The 22,209-nt window shown below is 41.6% G+C and overlaps 1 protein-coding gene across 1 annotated transcript in view; it reads right to left on the reverse strand.

Moving 5' to 3' along the window:
* The window catches only part of LOC134865872 (nuclear receptor coactivator 2-like), a 42,383-nt gene that overhangs the window by 14,174 nt on the left and 6,000 nt on the right, over positions 1 to 22,209 (reverse strand). The window contains 9 exon segments of the mRNA XM_063885669.1: positions 1,429 to 2,533; positions 3,963 to 4,107; positions 4,687 to 4,827; positions 5,337 to 5,438; positions 6,371 to 6,559; positions 7,800 to 7,977; positions 9,510 to 9,613; positions 14,134 to 14,306; positions 15,102 to 15,212. Of these exon segments, the coding sequence (XP_063741739.1) occupies positions 1,429 to 2,533; positions 3,963 to 4,107; positions 4,687 to 4,827; positions 5,337 to 5,438; positions 6,371 to 6,559; positions 7,800 to 7,977; positions 9,510 to 9,613; positions 14,134 to 14,306; positions 15,102 to 15,193 (2,229 nt within the window). The 5' untranslated portion in view covers positions 15,194 to 15,212.

The raw sequence follows: 22,209 nt of genomic DNA on the forward strand, positions 1-22,209 counted from the left end.
GAGATCTACTCTGTAGACATTTTGGTCGGAGTTGGCGCCAAAAACGTCCCTTTTTTGCGAGATTTGCAAACATCAGGCGGAGTCTCACTTCAAAAACAGACTGAAAACTGTGCAATTAAGTATTCATTTATGCTACGAACGCTAATATATCAGTGTATATACAGTATGTTAGATGTTGTAGTACAATGTAAACATTTATATTATGTTCAATCAAATATATTTGATTCCATTTCAGGTGATCTTTCACTGGACATTTGATTTTCATTTATTTTATTTATATTTCTCTCTTTATTACACATTCTTGCTATAACATTTTTATATTCTAGTTTATCTAATGATCATTTATTTTGATGTCTTATTTTATATAAATATCTTTATTTATTTCATATATTTTTATTGCACTTTTTATATCAGTATTATTTTTTTTAATCGGAGCAACTGTCACAAAAACAAGTTCCCCCCTGGGATACAGTTTTCAGATTCTGATAAACAGTCTGCATGCTTTACCACATAAACAGAGCTCAGAGACATCCCTCATCTTTCTATCTCTATTACAGCTACACACACACACACACACACACACACACACACACACACACACACACACACACACACACACACACACACACACACACACACACACACACACACACACACACACACACACACACACACACACACACACACACACACACATAAAAAGGGTGTGTGAGTCAGTGTGTGTGCTGCCAGAGCTTCTTGTGTTTCAGGGACTAACTGACTCCTGACAGGCTGCCATCAGCTGCCTGCAGGAAGTTAACACGACACACACACACACACACACACACACACCTTCTCACTCCAACGTGTTTACAGGAGCTGTTAAACACACACATATGTCGGCTTCTTAAAGTGGATATATTGATTATGTCTCTCATAAAAGACAGAGCGGTTGGAACGTGAGGATCATGGTTATTTCACCAGCAGTAAAAAAAAGCTAATAAAATAAAATGCGTTTTGTTTTGTAGAATTTTCTGCTTTTATAGCTTTTCGTGTTATTTTAAAGTACATTTATTTAGGGTTTAGTCAAAATAATAATAATAATAATACATCTTGTAAATTAAACGATTCATTTAGGGACTTTATATTTTCATATTAACAAATAATTCAATACAAAATAATTGAAACCCTACCAAACAAGTTGGCATTTTTTCGTTTTAATTTACTAAAATAATAATCCCAACTGCTGCTGGTTGTTTCTGCCCATTTACCCATAGATTAATAAAGAAAGTAGTTGTCAAATGAACCGATAATAGAAGTAATTGTAATGCTAACCATGCTAAACTCAGAGTAACACAAAAGGCATTTTTCCATGAAGATGTACTAAAATTGTAATCGAATCAGCTAATAATTTCCCCACTAACCCTGCATAAAGTCCACATCACTGACCTGGTCCGCCATGTTGAATCCCACGTCCTGTTTCTCTGTCTTCACGTTGGCCAGCTGCGGCTCCTCGCCCGGCTCTATCTTGATGGCTTTATCCAGGACGCCGTTATCGTCCCTGTCCAACAGGTAGCGCAGCAACGCATTGTCCTTCTTCTTGGGGCTCCCGGGCTCCTGTTTGAGTTCACCCAGGGCGGCCATACTGTCCCCTGAAGCCGATTCCCCCCCCAGGGGGTCTTTCCCCGTCGCCTCGGCCGTCAGCTTGGCCAGCTCCACGGGCGAGGTGCTGTTCTGCAGCAGCCGGTGGAGGATCTTGTGTTTCTCCTTCAGCGAGGTGGAGTGGTTGTTGTTACCCGCCAGCACCCCCATCTGGTCCTTCTGGTCGTCGCCTGAAGGGGGTGAGGAGCACGGATCGAGGGGCTCTAGCTTGGTGGTGAGGAGCTGGAGAAGCTTAGTGTGGCCCTTTGTGTTCATCAGGCGATTCCCCTCCCCTGAACCCCCGTTACCTTCGGAGCTGTCGCTGTCCTTCTCCTCCTCCTGGTTCGGGGGGGACAACAGCTCCTGCTGCTCCCCAAAAGTTCCCAGTAAATCCGCCTCTAAGCTCTTGCTGTTCTGAGGGCTCTTCCTGTCAGGTGACTCGGCATGCTGCCCCTCGGAGAGTCCCTGGGAGACCCTGTGGCCCTGGCTGAGGGCCTGCAGCGCGCCGAGGGAGCTGAACCCCTGGCCGTTCCCCGAGCTGCTGCACACCGACGCCGGCGAGTGGAGCCCGGCTGCAGGAGAGAAGGAACCGGAGGGGTGTTGCACGTGAGGGCTGCCGCAGCTGCTGCTAGCCACCATGCCGGGGCTCTGGCGGTGGCGGGGGGACATCATGGTGCCCGGGGCGGCGGAGGATACGCTGGGGCTGCCCTGGGCCGAGGGGCTGCCCAGCTTCAGCACCTTAGGGCTGCTCCCCTGAGGCGTGGACGCCCGACCCGACGCGACCCCAAAACCACGAACCGGGGTGTTGCTGGAGACGCTGGCATCCGGGGAGGGGGAGGGACCACTCACGCTGGTGGGGGTCATTGGCTTGGTGAGTCCCTGCCCTCCTGGTATCTCCACAGTCATGTTCTCTCTGGAAGTCAAGAAGAAACGAGAATCAGAAGAGGAGAAGACGGAGGAATTTTAAGAATGTAAAAACATCGTTCAATGTGTTGGAGTGCGAGCCAACAGAAGCGTGAGTGTTACATAGTGATGTCACTATGTTCCAGAAGGGAACAAAGGAGTCTAATGGAGGCATTTCAAGCGGGGGGGGGGGGGCAAAACCTAATCATTTAAAGTAGATCATAAGAATATAGATTTTGTTGGCAGGATGTCTTTGTGTGTTTTTGTTTCCTGCTGAGAAATGTGGATCAAAAACAAAGACCACTGGCACGACCACCTCCCCCCCTCCCCCCCCCTCCAGCATCCACCCCCCAGTATGACCAGTCACAGTGTGGAAGTTGGACGGTGGTTGGGACACAAAGCCAGGGCTGTTACCCAGAGCTTTTCGGGGATCAATGGCGAGAACTTGGCCTTTTTTTTTTTTTACTTCCACAAGTTTCACATTGGAAATTATCGCGGCGGTACAATGGGAGCTTTGTGTGTTCAGTGTTGGGGCTCGAGCCGATTCACATTTAAAGCTCTCACACTGTCACAGATTTAGCCTCGTTACTACTCTGTTTGGAAGAGTGACTTAACTTCTACCCAAAATCCAGTTCTCTGCATTTTTGCACAATTACAAAAATATTTGTGGAACATTTTTGAAGTTTAGTTTGATATTCATTTTAAACTAAGCCAAGAACATATAGTACCCATTTTAGTAAAAGTGTTTGATCCTTTGTCTATTTAAACGTCCTTTTTCAGGGTTTATTTGGGATGATTTACTCCCTGGGTTCTTCTAAATCAGGGTTAAAAACCGTTCTCCTTAACGCTGCCTATCCTGAGATCCTATAGCTGTGCTTTATCATTGCACTTTTAACTGCAACCAATCAGTTACCCCTTTTATTAATTGTCCTTTGGTTTGCTTTGTTGCTTATTATTTTGTATTAATGCCTATATAAAGCAATTTGAATAGCCTTTACAAATAAACTAACTCCCTACTGTTGAAGAAGGAATGCTCTTACTATATTCTCTACTACTCCTAGTGAGATAGACTACAAAACCAAAAGTGTATCAAGAAGGTTGATAGGTTAAGGATCCCTTTTTTGGGACTTAAACCTTGTTTTTCGACTGAAATAAGACATTCATTTCGAAGTCTGTTGTCAAAAGAGGCTATTAATAAAAACATATGTATACATTTTAACTGTACAAGCATAATGGTAAAGAATTAGACCAAAAAGGACGGGAGAAAAAAGGTTGCAGGATTCAGAAACAAGGGTAAACTTTGGTGCAACATTTCAAATATGCAATCTCAGAAACATCCTGAGGTTGCATATTTTTTGTTGAAACTACAAGACTAACACAATGCTTAGGAGTACAGGTACACCACAGTGGATGCAGAGGAGTTGAAAGAGTGTCCGTACCTCTGCAGGATGTGCAGGGACATGTAGAGCTGCGGCTCGTTGGCCTGGGAGCGGACCAGTTTGCTCTTGGTGTGAGCGGAGACGATGGTGCCGTCCGCCAGGGAGAATCTGTACAGAGGGCTGAGAGCATGGCCGATCCGCAACACTGCAGGGAGACAGAGAAACACTCTTTAACATCAACACCTGACACTGAGAGGGACTGAGTATATACGATCTGTTTTCAAATGATTTACTCTAGACTATATTTATGATATATAAAAAAGGCCAATAGGATACTCATTAAAACATCAGCAAATTAGAGCACTAGTGGCTCCACGGTCTTTATGGAAACCTGACAGGACAATTACTTAACCAGACATCTTGCAGCACATATATTTGTACAAACAATGTGGTGCTATGTCCGAAAAATTTGTAAGAAAATAGACAGAAAACTAGATATAAGGTCGATTTTGATTGGCTGCCAATTTATTAATCAAATAATTTAATAGTTATTATAATAATAATGCATTTAATTCATAGAGCGCTTTTTAAAAATACACAAAAGTCACAATTAGTGAAGAAAGTTGCACAAAAAACAGAGAATTTAAACTTCAACGAACCCTCGACATTGACCGAGGAAAAATTCATCAAGACTCGCAAAACTATATCATTCAAACCAGAATAAAATAAAATGAAAACAGGATTACAGTAAGCACGCTAAGGCCTCCCTCAGTTTCCTCCTCACCCTCCTGCTGGTGTTTCTTAGCGAAGGACATCTCCCCGTCGTTCTGCAGGTGGAACCTCTGAATGCACCGCCGCACCAGATCCTCCCAGCCCGGCTTCATGGAGGCCCGCAGCAGACTGGTGTCCAGAGACGTGATCTTACCTGGGGAGGGAGAACACCTGATGTTAACTCATTACTGCCATGTTACAGATGTTTGCTGGTGTTGTTTTTTATGGAGCTGTAGGGTCATCGCTTCACCCAAACCTCTGCAGCTTTTATGAATTTGTTCCTGACCTTAGATTAACTTTACAAACAACCTACTTATCAAACATTGTAAATTGGCACTATGCACTATTACTGATTGATCATAATAAAGGAAAACTAACACGTGCATTTTCTTAAAAACCTTACTATTCAAAACACTTCTCTTTCTCTGACTCACACTGTTGAGAAGCGTATCTGTGCAGGAGTGACTCAGTTATGCAGGAGTGTTTGAAATAGTACCCCTGGAGTCTGGAAATGAGACCTGGATTGTTTTGTACGAGCAATAGATGATATAGTCCACATTTCATTAAATGTATAAAGACTTTTCCTTCAGAGTGAACGCTGACATAAACACCTTATCTTTCCTACAAGAACCAAACATAACTCTGTGTGAGTAAGTGTTGTACCTTGGAGGTCCTGTCTCGTGGTGAAGCTCTCGTACGTGGGCATCACAGGTCTCTCTTTGACGGGGACTCTTCTCGCCACACAGATCAGACATGACTGGAAATCTGAAAAATAACATCTGTTAAAATAATCCTTTACAAACACTAACGCATGCATATCAAGTAATGGAATATAACATGTACACAGAAGAAGGAACATAGGAGTGGGACCTTTAGAATAACATTGGTGAACACATTTTGTGAAAGTTAAAGCGGGGAGGTGACGCTTTAAGGTTATTCCTAACAGATTTGACTGGAAATGCCACTCTACATTTAGTATTTAAGCATTAATGACACTACTCTGATGGACCATAAATGTGCTTTATACTCAATTTATTACCTAAATAACATTTTCTACCAGAAGAATACCTTAGCAGTACTGCAGCAACGAAACCAAACTCATAAAGTGAGCCTCACCAGACGCAGACTGAGTTTTAACGCCAGCCTACTCCCTAATCTCAACCACCAACGCCCAAAATCTGGTTGTCAGACATCTCAAATTAGAGTGCCAGACAGATTTGTTTCCCCAGTGTGTGTGTGTGTGTGTGTGTGTGTGAGAGATAAGATAAGATGGGAAGAAGACAAAGTGACACACACTAATTAGTGTCTCTCGATGGATGGGGGAAAAAAGTGTGGTGGTGATGAAAGGAGGACAGGACTCAAGAGACGGGGGGAAGTGGGGATGGAGAAAGTGAAGACAAGGGTGGTGAGATTTTTAAAAAAAGGAGGTAAAATTGTAGAAAATTAGAAAAGGCTGGCGAGAGAGGACATGTAGGAGTTGATAGGCGATTTAAGAAGACAAGAGGAACAAATAGCGAAACAAATTGCTGTATTGTGCTTTTTGGGGATGTTGTAGTGCATGTAAATGGTCTGCAAAGGCTAAAATTCTAGAAGTTCCGCCAGAGAGAGTTCCTCCTAAGGTCATCCTAACCCTAACCCAGATTAGGAAAGAAAACAGAAAGACAATCAAAAGATAACATGACGTCAGAGGCTAGTACCTTCCCCCTCTTCTTTGATCGACTTGGGTTCGGAGACTGCGAAACACTGCATGGTCTCGTACTTCTGCACCGACGCGTCCTGCTGGTCGGACGCCGGCCGAGTTTCACCGTCAGCGTGAGGGTTGACCAACATGCGGCAGTTAAACGTGTGGCTGTTCCTGTTCGACGCGTCACTGCTGCGGTTATTCACTGGAGGATAGAGAGAGACAACAAGGTGGTCAACATAAAGCACGTTAAATCAAAATGTGAGTATTGTAGTTTCTACTTCAAAGTCAGCAATGCAACACCAAACTACTCAACCAAACTAACCCGTATCTCTTGGAGTTTCAATGTGGATTAAACCCAAAAGCTGCACACATTGTCAGGAGGATTTAGCCAAACCTTTGTCAATAAGGTCTCTCAAAAATATATTAGGATTGTTTAGGAAGTCATTTGTGGTTGGTAGTTTCCTGCAGCTATCTCTGTTCTTTCACACCGATCTTTAACCTACATGTATCCCAATTCTCCAGACCTTATAAAGATGTACAGACAGAAGTGTGTCAACACAAAATGAACATAATATTAGCATTATTTGCTCTGCTTTGTACCGGTCTGTATTCAGGTGTATTGAGGTGACTTAGGTCAGGCTGAAACTCCACAGAGACTCAATAGTGACTAGCTTCCGACAGGAGAGAAGCTCATTTAGAAAAACAGGTAATACTGCAGACGGGACACCGTTAGCTACTTTAGCCTGGAGCTACACATGTGTCATACTGTAGCTAATAAACAGGAATTTTTAAACTGGTTTGCTCTTCCCTATTAGTTTTACTGCAGTTTTACAAAAGCAAGACTCCTCATCCATCATTATTATTTCAGGATGCCATGCCTTTCATCCCACTGTCCAGTTTTGACAACAAAATGACGAATAACTGAATGAAGTCTTCCTCTTCAGATTCTAGTTATTATGCACAAAGACAACATAGGAATTCCTCAGTTACAATGGCATGACTTGCCAGACTCCGATTGCCTTACTGTGATAGGATAATCCCAATCCTAGCCAATCACAGGCCTCATGCCAAAACTTAACCAAGCCAACGAACAAAGTTAAGAAGAACTAGCCAATCAGAGGCACAGAAAGAAGTGTTGAGTCTCTGTCATAGTAAAAACAGAAGGTGGATTGTCTTATGACGTCATTCTTATATTTTTAGTCATGTGCTTCTGTTTGTTGGTGCACAACAATAGCCGTTGTTTTTTGGGATAACACGGGACAGTTTTTGGACAATTAGGGTGTCCGAATAACGAGCTGTTGGATCAATTGGCCGTCCCTAAAGGCAGAGCTGTATTTCAGAAATAAAGGACAGTAAAAAAGTGAAGGATCTCCAATTTGGTCGTCCTCAAACACCTCACATTAGCTCCTCCATCAGACCAGTAGACGTCCTGCGGTTCTTACCCAGGCTGGTGGGCAGGAGGTTCTTGACGAACTCGGCGTGGTCGCCGTCGTGCAGCACCCTGTAGACGCTGGTGTTCATCAGCTCGTCCTGCTGGCACCGCAGATACTGGCTGACGTTCTCCGACACAAACACTATGTTGCCCTCCATGTTGACCACGAAGAAGAAGCCGTCCAGAGCCTGAGGGGGGGGGATAATATAATTATTATCCTTAACATATACAGTTTATCCCATTTATTTTTTAAATTTGTATTATTTATCTACTGTAAATGCAATAAACGGGTATTTATTTGGAGCAAATGTGACAGTTTTACATCAGTGTGAGCCTCAAAAGTGTGTTTTAAATTGTCTGCTTATTATGAAAATAATACATGTTCTTTCCGTCTTTAATTGTCTGATTAAAAAATATATATATATGAGTTGATTTTTTGTGAAAATGTTAAACAAAATTGAAAAATCCAAACCTTCATTTTGTCAACAAAAACACCCAGCAGCAACTCCTTATTATAACCCAAGGCACTAAAGCAAGTCTACAGGAGCCTATCTAGCTGTATGTGTGTGTGTGTGTGTGTGTGTGTGTGTGTGTGTGTGTGTGTGTGTGTGTGTGTGTGTGTGTGTGTGTGTGTGTGTGTGTGTGTGTGTGTGTGCGTGTGTGTGTGTGTGCGTGTGTGTGTTTTTCCATTCTTTCATTCCTGTCTACTCAGCGTTTTCCACCTACATGAACAGAGTGTGATTTGTCCTTTAGCCGCATGTCTGCACACGCTGCTACTGTACGGCTGCTTATCACATCACATATCACTCTGTGGGGAGCGGACAGAGAGATATTTATCTCCGAGCAGACACCAATGTTCGGCCAATGTTGCGACTGGTGCAAGCTATATATAGTGTGTGTGTGTATGTGTGTGTGTGTGTGTGTGTGTGTGTGGTCAAGCCCCACCCCTCCCTTTTCTAATCTGGCTTTTCAGAGAGGTATTTAAACCTCATTGGGTGCCATGTTATACGTCACCACACACACACACACACACACTTTCAAACGTGCACACACACACCCACACACACACACACACACACTGGAGTAGGCTAGATGACGGCATTGCTGCTGGCCGGTGGAACTCTTATCTCTCTGCGCCACTGTACAATGCAACGCCATTTAGAGTACGACGGACGGACAGACAGCTCTTGATGTTTCAACGCACACCTCCTCACCTCAGTTAGCTTCCCTTAGCCACTAAAAAAGAACCTTATCTTCCAAAAATATGCAAATAGTTCTATAATAAAGACAAGAACCTGTTACCTCTGCTTAGACATTACCACCTATTTCAACATTTATATACCTTTGAAATATGTTAGTCTAGCTTTCTAATTTTGACCAGTGTAATACCTCCTGAATGAGATCACTCCAAACATCTTTTACACCACATATTAAGTTTAGATTTCAGTATTATTGATTTTTGTTGATGAGATAAAGTAAAAAAAAGAAAAGAATTGTTGCGCGCACACACACACACACACACACACACACACACACACACACACACACACACACACACACACACACACACACTTGTATTTAATACAAACTGGTGTGATTTCTACATGAGTACAAACATGTCCCGGTGTCACTGTTTTGTGTCACTATCGCTTTGACCTTTAAACTCTGTTCCCCTAATAGCATGATAACCGAGGGGGGGGGGGGGGGGGGGGGAGCTTACCTCCAGCATCATGGGCCCGAGAGCATCTTTATCAATGACCCCCGGTCCTGTGGACGAGACGTCAGCCTTCTGCACCTCCTCAGCATCCGCCACTGGAGCTTTCTCTGTACGAGACAAGGAGAAACATGGGTTTATAACAGAGAGAGAGAGAGAGAGAGAGAGAGAGAGAGAGAGAGAGAGAGAGAGGTCTCAGGAGTTTGTGAACTTTCTTTGAAATCAGTGTCTTTGTGTGAAGAGATAGAAAGTAAAAAATATAGATCTTTGGTGAAGAACTACAGCAAGGTCACATGACTTCACGTCTCCACCGCTAAGCTAAAGGTGGCTAATGTTGGGCTATAAAGGAACTACAGCACGGTCACATGACTTCACGTCTCCACCGCTAAGCTAAAGGTCGCTAATGTTGGGCTATAAAGGAACTACAGCACGGTCACATGACTTCACGTCACCACCGCTAAGCTAAAGGTCGCTAATGTTGGGCTATAAAGGAACTACAGCACGGTCACATGACTTCACGTCACCACCGCTAAGCTAAAGGTCGCTAATGTTGGGCTATAAAGGAACTACAGCACGGCCACATGATCTCACCTCACCACCGCCAAGCTAAAGACGGCTAATGGTGGTCGTGATGATGTTTAGTCATCTCATTTAGACACTTGTGAGCATCCGCTGTTTTTAACTTCAGCAGTGGGGTATTTTATGTGGTGGAACAAATGGTTAAAATCTCTTCAGCTTGTGTTAACCTTATTTCATTTAAACAATGCTAACTTTGAGATGAGGGAACAGGAAGTGCTGAAATGCTGACTCATTTCCAGGTTTCAGGACTTCTTGCAGCTCTCTATTGGCGTGTCCAAAGTGAAAGCAACACTACATTCCCGCTCTGTGTCCGTTCGCCATTTCTCTAATTAAGTGAGTGAATTTCCCACGAGAGAGCGCCAGGCTTTACGGCAGATTGAGGTGAAACTGGATCATATTTTATGGATATAATTATATCTGGTGCATATTTACAACAGCAGTGAACAAGTGAATTGGCACTCTGAAAGGGAAAGGTGTGTCGAATCGCAGGAACACTGATAGTTGCACTTCATTGTAAGACGGGCTGGTCTCTAATGGAATAACTGACAGTATGTTTACCCCACAGTGTGATTGTTTTCTGGGAAACACATTTAGGCAGATAGACTAACTCTGAGAACTCTCTCCGTACGGGTATCTCCTTTTCCCAGAAATCAACAACAGTGATGTTTTAGTCAGGATGCCGCCCTCAGGCAAACACACACCCTCTCACACCCTCCACCTCCATCATTGTGAGGCGGGTTGAGCACCTGGAATGTGATGCAGAGCAGGTATCGCTACCACACAGGCTCGGGCAGTACAAGTAACAAGACGACGTGATCGGGATACAAGAAAAAAGGTGTTTTACTACTTTATACGCTTCAGTATTTGAGCTGTAGAGTCACACTAGAGACCCCTCTCCTCCCAGGCTGCACCACTGCACTGTTAAGCCTCCCATGGCCCCATTAGGCCACATAGCTCACATTCCTTCAGCGGGACCCGAGCTGTGCAGAGTCATCGGCCCTTAAACCGTCACTGCAGCCTGGAGTGGCCCCCATTAAAGAGGTAGTACGCTTTTATTTTATTAAATCAATAAATATGACACCGTTTCGAGGCCATTGAAACAAAGAAGGTAAGAGGTCACATTGGAAGTACAATGTTGAGGTATTTTTAACTTAAGGACTTTGATTTTGTGGGGGAAATACAATATTATCCCCACTAAATAAGTTTAATACTTTTTTTCCTCGTGGCTTTACATATTAAAAACACAACAAAAGTTCATCAAATACATAACATATTATTTAAATAGGATTTTATGTCTGGGTGAGAATTTACGATATTAAGCTACCGAGAAAAATACAATTATATATATTTTATTATTTAAATTATATAATAATATGAAATAATATAGTTTTTATTCTGATATGGGCCACTTTGCAAAAGGACAACGTTAATTATAAGAAAAACACAGAGTATTATAAAATCATTTAATTTTAAATAATTTAATATAATATAAAATAATATTATTGAATATAAAATCAATAAATATATATTTTTAAAATAATATAATATCAATAAAATAATATCATTTCTGCTATTTTTTTACGCTAAATATCTTAGTATTTTAATATGAATTATTACTGATACAAAATATAATGTGTACCATTATGGATGACGATACCAAACACTATAATAAGTAATTAAAGCTCCACCTTTACTTAATGCAAAATATAAATGATGAACACATCAATGCATTACTAATTATAAGCAATATGCATATTTTGATAAGATATGAGATAAAGGATAACTTTGGTTTGGTACTCTGGTACTACCTGTAACTGAGTGTTTAACGATCTGAGTACTGCTTCCATCTCTGGTGGACTCTCTTTTGGCCTCACATTAAGGCCGCTGTACCGTATGTTCACAGCTGCATCAATTTCACAACAAGTTGGGTTGAAAAAAAGAACAACCACAACCTTTATTGCTGTTATATATCCCTTAAAGAGTACGGTGCTTTATTTCCTAATCTACTTAATCAGATCCCTTTTCTTTCGAAGCTTGTGTAACACTCCTATATGCTATATACACAACACACACTCCTTACATTCACACACACACACACACACAACATGCTTACTGTTTGTTCAACATTAAGCATGTAGACAACTGTTGAGTCAGCAGAAATGGAGGCAAACTTACTAAAATATGACGTGTGTTTGACAATGCAATCCCTCATTTGTCAAACACTAAGGCTGCAGGACAATGGTCGGGTTTCTGAAGGCGAGCGGACAGCTGTGTGACTTTTGTATTCACTATGAGTGTGTGTACGTGTGTGTATGTGCTTATTCAGCTGTTGTTTTCAGACACAAACACATGGACACCGACCAGCTGACCACAGGAACAAAAAGAGGAGAGGGGAGGAAGGAGAGGAAGGATAGAAGAAGAAAGAGGGAAAGGAAAGAAAGTTAATGAGTGAAGTTGTTGAAGAATAAGGAAGGGGAAAGAGGGAGGAAGGCAAAAGTAAAAAGGAGAGGAAGGAAACAAGTAGTCAAGAAAGGATTTAAGATGCATAAAAAAAGTAAGAGGAGATGAGGCAGACGCAGAGAGGAAGGAAAGGAAAGGACTGGACAGAGGAGAAAGGATTTTGGAGGTAGGACAATTGATGAAAAGGAAAAGAGACAAAGGAGACTTTAAAGGTTTGTGGGAGGGTGAAAGTGGGAGAATAAAAGGAGGAGGGAGAGAAGGTCAAAATTAAAAGACGTTAAAGGAGGAAAGGATGGATGTTGATATGAAGACACGAAACAGACCGAATGATAAGAGGATCGGAAAGGACAGATGTGCTAAAGGAAGAATCTTACATGGATAGGAAAACAGTAAGAGGAGAATAAAAGGAGTCAAACAGGAGAGAAGGAGGAAAGGAAAGGAAAGGAGTGGGCAGGAAAGGATTTGAGGAAGGATAAAAGAACAAAGGAAATGGAAAAAAATGGAGGAGATGTGAAGAAAGGAAAGTGTAGAAAATGAAATCATAAGAGAAGTGGATTCTTTTTTATTTATTCCGCTGCATTTTATGATTTGTTTCACACTGTAAAATCAAGCTGTGTTCACACGCATACGCAAAAATAACACGTGTGAAGACCCTAGAAAAAGTTATTCGCATATCATTTAATTTGTGGCTCAGTTGATGTGATTGCAGCATCTAGCTTCATAAAGACATTACAGAGACCACACTCTTTCTCCTCGGGCAATATTTCCAGGCCTGTGGTTGTGAGAACATGAATAGACACTTTCTTCCATCATGCCAAAGTGTGAGAGTGGAGAAGAAAAACAACTTCTTGAAAACCTTGACGTACTGTAGTTCATAGAGCATTTTCTGCTGCTGCTCCTAATCTGTGGAATGACCTCCCATTGCACATTAGACAAGCCCCTTCATTGCCCAGTTTTAAAACTCGTCTTAAAACCCATTTCTATTCCTTGGCTTTTAACCCAGCATGAGACTCTGTTTCTGCATTTGTTTCATTGGTCTTGTTGCTTTGATATTGTTTTTGTGTTTTGTGCTACGTGTTTTTATCCATGTGCAGACCTTTAGCTTAGCGGTGGTGATGTGAAGTCATGTGACTGTGCTGTAGTTCCTTTATAGCCCAACATTAGCCGCCTTTAGCTTAGCGGTGGTGACCTGAAGTCATGTGACCGTGCTGTAGTTCCTTTATAGCCCGACATTAGCCACCTTTAGCTTAGCGGTGGTGATGTGAAGTCATGTGACCGTGCTGTAGTTCCTTTATAGCATGACATTAGCCGCCTTTAGCTTAGCGGTGGCGACGTGAAGTCATGTGACTGTGCTGTAGTTCCTCGATAGCCTAACGTTAGCTTTGTGTACGGAGCAATGCTAACTTGCAGGTTGGCCTACAAAAAGACCTCATTACTACACCACTCTGTAGATGCTTTTATTCTAAATATGGAGGTTAATGGTTCCCATTAACTATTGTTGTCTCAGTTCAGTAGGGCAAACAACTTTTAAAAAATCTAGTTAGCATTAGCAGGAGGTTACAGTGTGGAGTGTGAAGAGGTGTTTCCTCACCTTGCTCCTTGATCTGCCGGATCTGCTTCACCGTCTCTTTGAGGATGGCACATTTGTCCGGCTTCACGTTGAGGTCGTCCATGTCGTTGATGTTGGCGAAGATCAGCTCGGCCAACTCCTCGATGTACTTGTTCTCCTGCTCCCGGTTCCTCCTCTCGGTGCTCCTCTTAGGGCTGCAGGGACACAAAGACCAAGAACATAATAATGTGAGACAAAGGACGTTGTTCTGATTTTGAATACAACGCTTTATTATATTTCCGGAACTTCCCGCCTTGCTTCAATTTTGTCCTCACTCTGACGTCCTAAAGTTAAAGTCCTAAAAAAATCTAGAGCTACATCCTCCCCATGTCCTCATTATAACCTCGATACAACGTCTCTACAACCTTCATTTATCCTCATTCAATGACTTTTGATTGTATTTATATAAAGTCTCGTCCTTAAAAATGCTGCCGCAGCATTTTTTCCTTCACCGAGCTTCGAGGGCATAGAATCATTTCCTCCAACCTGTCTCTCTCCCTCTCCTTCTACTTTCAATTACAGAAGTCTCTTTTTATTATTTCACTTCTTAACAAGACACAGATAAAGAAATTACTTGTGTATTATGTGTGATCACGCTCACACGACTTCACGTCACCACCACTAAGCTAAAGGTGGCTAATGTTGGGCTATAAAGGAACCACACCACGGTCACATGTCTTCACCTCACCACCGCTAAGCTAAAGGTCGCTAACGTTCAGCGTTATGACGTCCAGTAGTCTCACTGATGTATTTTACGGGATAGAACTCAAATACAGACTTTATTTTAGACATTTAACAAAAAATATGTTTGAAAAGCTGTTGACTACGAGACATGGATGCCCGAAAGTGGTAAAAAATGCTAACTCATTCCCTGGTTAAGGACTCATTCCTGCACTAATAAGCAATAATCCATGTGTTGATGTTCAGTGGCATTTCAGTGAAGGTCTCACCTGGGCCCCACGAGGTCTGACTGGCAGTCCTTCCTCTTCAGAGACTCTCCCCCTAAGGGGGGCTCCGGGGTTTTCCCCCCCCCACTACTCATCTTCAGCGAATATCAGCACCTAGAGACAGAAGAGGAGAGAATGAAAGACAGAGTCAGAACAAGAACTGACACAGTGATTACGTTATTGACTTTTGGTACATGCGGACCGGGCCCTCGAAGCACTTTTGCAGACAGCCATATTCCTCCCTGTGTTTGCATGTTTGTTTGTTTGTTTACATGTTTGTGTCTTTACATAAATACTCCCCTACCATTATCAAACTGATAATTCCTTTACATTTCTATTCAAATTATTTCTGAATATTTTTAAGATTTAAAGTAATATTGCTCTTTTAAAGAATGTACTATCCTTAATATACATGTAAATGTTATATAATCATTTTATCAGTGACATATGTTGGTCTTAAAATGACCATTATATTAATTATTGCAATTATTTAAAGGAAAAATATATTGTCCCGCAAAATTAGTTATAATGAAAGGTGTAGCCAAAACGTTTCTAATCTAAACCACGTTGAAAAAACTACCCGTAAAGTTATTAAAATGTAGAATAATTAATGTTAAACCACATGCACAATCATTTATAATTACACAGTAATAGTACAGTACAAGGCAAAATTACTTCCACAATACTTGGTTATTTAAATGGTAATTTATGCTTGGTTTCCACGATGTCAAAGATATATAAATGGTCTGTTTTTGAATATATAATGTGTCTGAATCTGCCTCTTCTTTGATGTGCAAAACAGTAAAGCCTATGCCATTATGGGCTGCATTAATTCCATGTCGAACGACGGGCATCAGAGCATTTAGTAAATTAAAAGGCTCACCCCTGACACGGCAGAGAGCGCTTCTCTCCGCTCGTCTCCGCTTGATTAACAGACTATAATTAATGCGCTGCAGATGTAAACAACCTGTGTGAAGGATGCATAATCAAACCCATGACTCATGAAAACAATGCACCATTGTGACCGGCCTGCAGGCAATATGTGGGGGCGGCCCAGTGGGAATACAGGGGGAGGGTCAATAATTACTGCACTAAAGCTAATTCATGTAAGCAATCACATGAACATTTCTGCCAATTAAGAAGAGGAGGGATAATGTTCACAGACAAATTGTGGACATATTATAAGATGCTATTCCTTACGAATGAAAAGAGGAACATTATAGGTAGAGAACTTCAGGCACATATTGGCAGGGAGAAGCTACCCCATATGGTCATGCTGTTAGACCTTCATCCAAACACTGGACTCATCTTGTTGGCCAGACAACAATCAGCTCTGTCTGTGTGGAGTTTTATTTGATCACTTTCAGCATGTGTGCAGGTCTCGTTGTTAGATTTAAGACAAAAAGAAACTGTTTTAAGCCTTGAAAGTACCTGAAACGCCTGAGTTTGCAATGTTTTTTTGCCATTATCTGTCATATTTCACTATCTTCAAGACCATTTTTATGCCATTTTTGTATGATGGTGTTCCACTGACTTATTAGCCTAGAAATCTAGACGCCCCTAGCGACCGCAAATTGAATTTGCTGCTGGGGCGGTCTAGTCAACCCTCGTCAGTTAGCAAGGCTGCTCGGGCCACGGTGGTTCGGACCAATCAAATCGTGAGGAGCGAGATCGGGGGCCGGGCTACCTAGTGACGACAGAGGTGCGACGTTTCAGTGTGTAGTTTTAGAGAGAGGTAAACTGGTAGCCTAGAAATCTAGACGCCCCTAGCGACCGCAAATTGAATTTGCTGCTGGGGCGGTCTAGTCAACCCTCGTCAGTTAGCAAGGCTGCTCGGGCCACGGTGGTTCGGACCAATCAAATCATGAGGAGCGAGATCGGGGGCCGGGCTACCTAGTGACGACAGAGGTGCGACGTTTCAGTGTGTAGTTTTAGAGAGAGGTAAACTGGCTGATCCCAATGGCTAATCCTAGCGAATTCCTAGCGTCTTTCGATTTGGCTTTGGCAGCGACTCTTGAACATTTGAATATTCAATTTACTTTGCGAGACGAGCAGATAACGGCACTGAAGTGTTTTCTGGAGAAAAGGGACGTTTTCGGAGTTTTGCCCACTGGATACGGTAAAAGTTTGATTTACCGAATTTGAAAGCACGCCAGATATTCTCAAGTTTTTTTTGCAAAAACGGCAACAATCACTCAGTTCCATGTTTCACAAAGTTCGGTTTACTAGTGACTACACTCCACCATGTACTTCCCGTCGCGCGGACTACGTAATCCTTCTTCATAGCTCTGATTGGTTGTTCGCCATCCTATTGCGTGGCGTTGAGTGCAGAGGCAACTTGACAGACAACCGTTGATCCCGCCCACACTGCCTTCGAGCTAGACTAGACCCCGGTACAGCTTTTTGCTGTAGGGGTTTAGCTTGCTAGGCTACTGACTTATCCCTTTTCTTCTTCTTCTTCTTGGATACAAATATTAAGAAGTATTCAGTATTCAAACGAGACTGAAATCAACACAAGCAGAACTTTTCCCTCCAAATACTATTCTCTTATACTCTTATATCTTAAGTATTTACTCAAATTGTGCTGATTTTAAACTTCTGTAATCTTTTTCTTCTGAAATGACTTTAAGTTGATGCATTTCTCAACTAATTGTGACACTAAATAAAAGTTTAGGAAAGAAAAAATACTTTCTTATCTTTAATAAAAATGACACATTTAATTTTGTATTTAAAACTAAATGTGAAAATTCTTTCTCTTTCAAACCCCATCACACACTCATACATCAAACGGAGCAAAAAGACAGAAAAGAAGTAGATTTTGTAATCTTATTTTGAAGATATGAGTAAAGCAATATCATTTTCACAACTAAATTTGTTACTAAATAGTAAAAAAAGGAGACAAAAAGGCAGATTTATTTGTATTCTACATTTAAATTGTATTTAATTTGCCATTCTTGCACACTAAATGCAAATAATATCCTACTTTTATATAGTGTGAGCTATAATTTAGCCCTTCAATAGTGTTTTATTCACTCAAATTATATTTTCATATTTTAGTTCTGTTTTATCATCTATTTTCAGATGTTTGTAATGTATAACTGTTTATTTTCTACACCTTTTTATGCCTAATTATGTGCAAGACTTGGTTTTACATGCTGCTGCAATGCAAACATTTCCTAATTGTGGATTTATAAAGTATATCTTATCTTATTATATCTAACACATGTACAGATTGAAGCAGAATGTGACAAATCACACACTAATGAAGCTCAGTGTTAGCAGGGCGCTAGGCCTTTAAAGCCTTCCACTGGCCAACACGTCACCTGACTGTTACACAACAGCTGACACTGAGCAGATGAAGGCAGGAAAGAGGGATAATGGAGAGGGAAACAACAGGGAGGGACAGAGAAGAGAGAAAGGAGATGAAAGAGAGAGGGGAGGAAAGGGTAGAATAATGGAGAGGAAAAGGGAATAGAAGGAGAAAAGGAAGGCAGAGCAGAGGATGGTGCAAACGTACAGTCGGCAAATTACGCTAAATGAGACAAAAGGGTGTGGATGGGGGGGTGGCAGAAGAAAATGGGATGAGAGGCATCTGTTGCTCTGAATAATAATGCCTGAAGGAGGAGGAGGATATGGCCTAATTACAAGAGGAGAGGAGAGGAGAGATGGATGCAGGATAAGAAGGAAACATTGCCATTTAGGTCAAAAAGGATGGAAAAGTGAGGAGTGATTCCATTTCTGATCAGCAAGAGCCAATGTTTGGTGATAGCAATGTCTTTACACTCTTTGTGGAGGGTTAAACCTGCACAAAAATACATGAACCACCACTACAGCCATGACATGCAACAGCAACAACTGGTTTGATTGTGTAGAGCATCACATATTCCTCAGTAAAACAAAGTGGGTGTGGCTTGTCATGGTGGGAAGATGCACACAGAAAGTCCTCTATATGATCACTATGCTCACGATCCAACGTCCACTCCTTCAGGGCCCTGCAGAGATCAGGGGATGGAATATGGTGCTCTTCCACCGGTCAGAGACTCAGTCTGTTTGTTAAGTGCTCGTTTTGTTTACTGAGGAAGTCGCTGCTCAGTGTTGGTCTTTGGAGCCAGCCAGTGAAAATCAATCGCTGATCCTCAGACTGATTTGAAGGAGCTGTTTGTCTTTGTCGAGCACGTGAATGAGTTGTGTTGTCGTGTTGAGGTTAAAGTATTGAAAATGTCTTCCATTTTTAGGTTTTATGCGGTTTCTTTAGGGTTAGGGTTTGCATGTAAGATCAAAGATAGTGTTTATAACATATTTGTTGACATTTTTCAAAGAGGCTAATGCAATTTGGATCACTGTGTTACATTACTTTGCTTTTTGCATGTAAACAGACAGCATGTTTGATAATATTTGAGCTTTTTTAGCAACCAAATAATCACTCAACATGTTGGTTAATTAGTTGGATCTGCATCATCATTGTAGGGATTTAATCAGATGCTGTTGGTAGTGTTTCCATCTGATTATAGGAGTAAAACAGAGCTACTGTCACCATGCAATACACTTTCAGGCTGCACAATCAATGAGTTTGTATTGAGTAGGGATAACAAAATAACACATTTCCCTAGATCTTAATTAAGGGCTACACAATTAGTGGAAATTCTATGGAAAAATCGCAATATAGACTAGTGCTAGTAGACTTGGACTGGGTATCGTAGGGTTGCCAGTTCAACTCCCCGAACAGACCTAAAATATAGAGTGTGGACTGGTACTTGGAGATGTCCCAGTTCACCTCCTGGGCCCTGACCAGGTTCCCTTGAGGAAGGCACCGGAAATTTGATAGACCGTTGACAGCAGATTGTACGTTTACTTTATTATTGGTTGAATAGATATTTATTTATTTGAGGTGACATCATGTTGACGGGAGATGAGCCCATCAAAGTGACCTCAGAACATGATGGCACACACACACACACACACACACACACACACACACACACACACACACACACACACACACACACACACACACACACACACACACCATTTAATATTTCAATCAATGTCTGAAGTGGATCCACATGTGGCCTCCCTCACAAACACACGATGAATTAACACTAATGCAGGCTGAGAGAGAAGCCCCTAATGCAATCAGAGGAGCCAAGTGAAGCCGTTTGAAAACAATTAGAGCCGAGAGGAGAGGCGGGGCCAGAAGGTCGCAGCGGCCATTAAAGAATTAGCCGGCTCAGGATCGATCACAGCTGCCCGAGAGGACCGTCTCCGATAGAAACCGTCGCTCCTCTATCTCTTTGTTTGGGGCTTCCTGAAAAACCACTACAGCGACTGGGTGAGGCTTTCACAGGTGTGTTCAACAGAGTCATTTAGAAAGAGCAGTTTTCATTTGTCATCGTCACTGTCTTTTATTTAAAAGTTTTAGTGACAGGGTGAGGCTTTCACAGGTGTGTTCCTATTCTGTTTACTTCTTTTTGAATTGGACTACCTTCAAACCAAGCAACATCCACAACTACTAACATTAATTTAACTTCATCCTCATGGCTGCAGATGTGTTTATTTAACTACAAACTGCTCTACAGGCGTGTGAGGCTTTCAAAGGATATTCCTGGAAATCTACTTCCTGGTATGTTACAGGTGACAGAGAGCAGGCAGGTGTCAGGTTACAGCCAGACGGTGGTCAGGTGTAGAGACAGAGACGGATTGTGATGAAACATGTTTAGCATTAATTATAAGTAGCTGTAAATAAATAAATATTAAAAAAGAAAAAAATTCAATAAATAAACAAAAACTAAATAAATGTTAATTTAAATAATAAAAATAATTGCAAAAAGAAGAAAGAAATGTTTAAAAAATACAATAAAAACTGAATAAAACTTGCACACTAAGGGGTTGTTATTACAGTCATCCTCAGGCAAAACAAACTCCATTGTTAATGGGAATAATGTTATAGAGCAAGTCCGAAACTATTGGGAAAACCATGAGACTACACTGTATATGGCTGTTATGCTAAAGGCTAATACTCCATGTTTTCTCTATGTTCACATAGGTTTACCAAACTTTTAATAGGAAACGATGGACCAAATAAACAAAAGGAGCATTTAGTGTGAATTAATGCAAAATAAGGGGAATCTAAAAAGTATTAGGACGTGACTTAAGGGGAATTCGGAGAGTTCAAACCTCGCAAAGTGAAAAAATAATGCCTGTATCCACCCTGTGATTCATATATACTCCAAAATGTAATGTGTTATTCCTTGGCCATTGCTTCACCATTTCATGTAGTTTCATGGAAAAATGACCAGTATTTTTCTGTTTTCCTGACAGATAAAGAAACCAACTAAACCACACCACAAAAAAACATACTCAGTTGGCAATGGGAAAAGTGTGATAAGGAATAATAAACCGGTCACTACCACAACCTTTTTTTATGATTGCCAAGCCAAAATGACTTGGGGAAGAATGGGAAAACATGAGTCCATATATTGCCGTGATGTCTAGTCCAATGCTAAGAGTTTTCCTATGTCCAACTTCCTTAATATCAATGGGAATAATCTGAAAAGGAAAAGGCTTCACGTGGTCTAGAGTGGACAAGCCTATATTTTAAGCATTAACACGCCCAAAAGTCTGGAGAGCAGTTGGAAAACCATGAGACAATATGGCTGTTTTGCTTTAATCCTAAACCCAGAGCTTTTTTGTCTTCATGCAGGATGACCACCTTCGTTAATAGCCATGGGATAATCTGAATTAGCTGCCTGTAGATATATGAAACATGACGTAACCAATGGAAAAACCATGTTGTGCTATAGGCTCGTACACCTGTTTTAATACAGAACATCCAACACCTGTAATAGCAAACCGTGGTCCAAACCATCAAGAGGATCATGTAGAGCACCTGGAGGATGTAAACATGACAGTGGTTGGTTTCAGAGCGGTGACTGACAGTTAGGGCCCTCCTCCCTTTGGTGTCTAAGCTTCTGTCAAGGCCAGGAAACCCTCCCATCACACACACACTCACACACACACCAACATAAAGTAGATTTAATACCCTGCTGCAGTTGGATTAAGACCACTGGCTTCTCCCACTCTGATGGGCCTGCATCATATGGTGTGTTCAGGT

This window comes from Eleginops maclovinus, chromosome 6, assembly GCF_036324505.1.
Source record: "Eleginops maclovinus isolate JMC-PN-2008 ecotype Puerto Natales chromosome 6, JC_Emac_rtc_rv5, whole genome shotgun sequence".
NCBI classification, from domain to species: domain Eukaryota; kingdom Metazoa; phylum Chordata; class Actinopteri; order Perciformes; family Eleginopidae; genus Eleginops; species Eleginops maclovinus.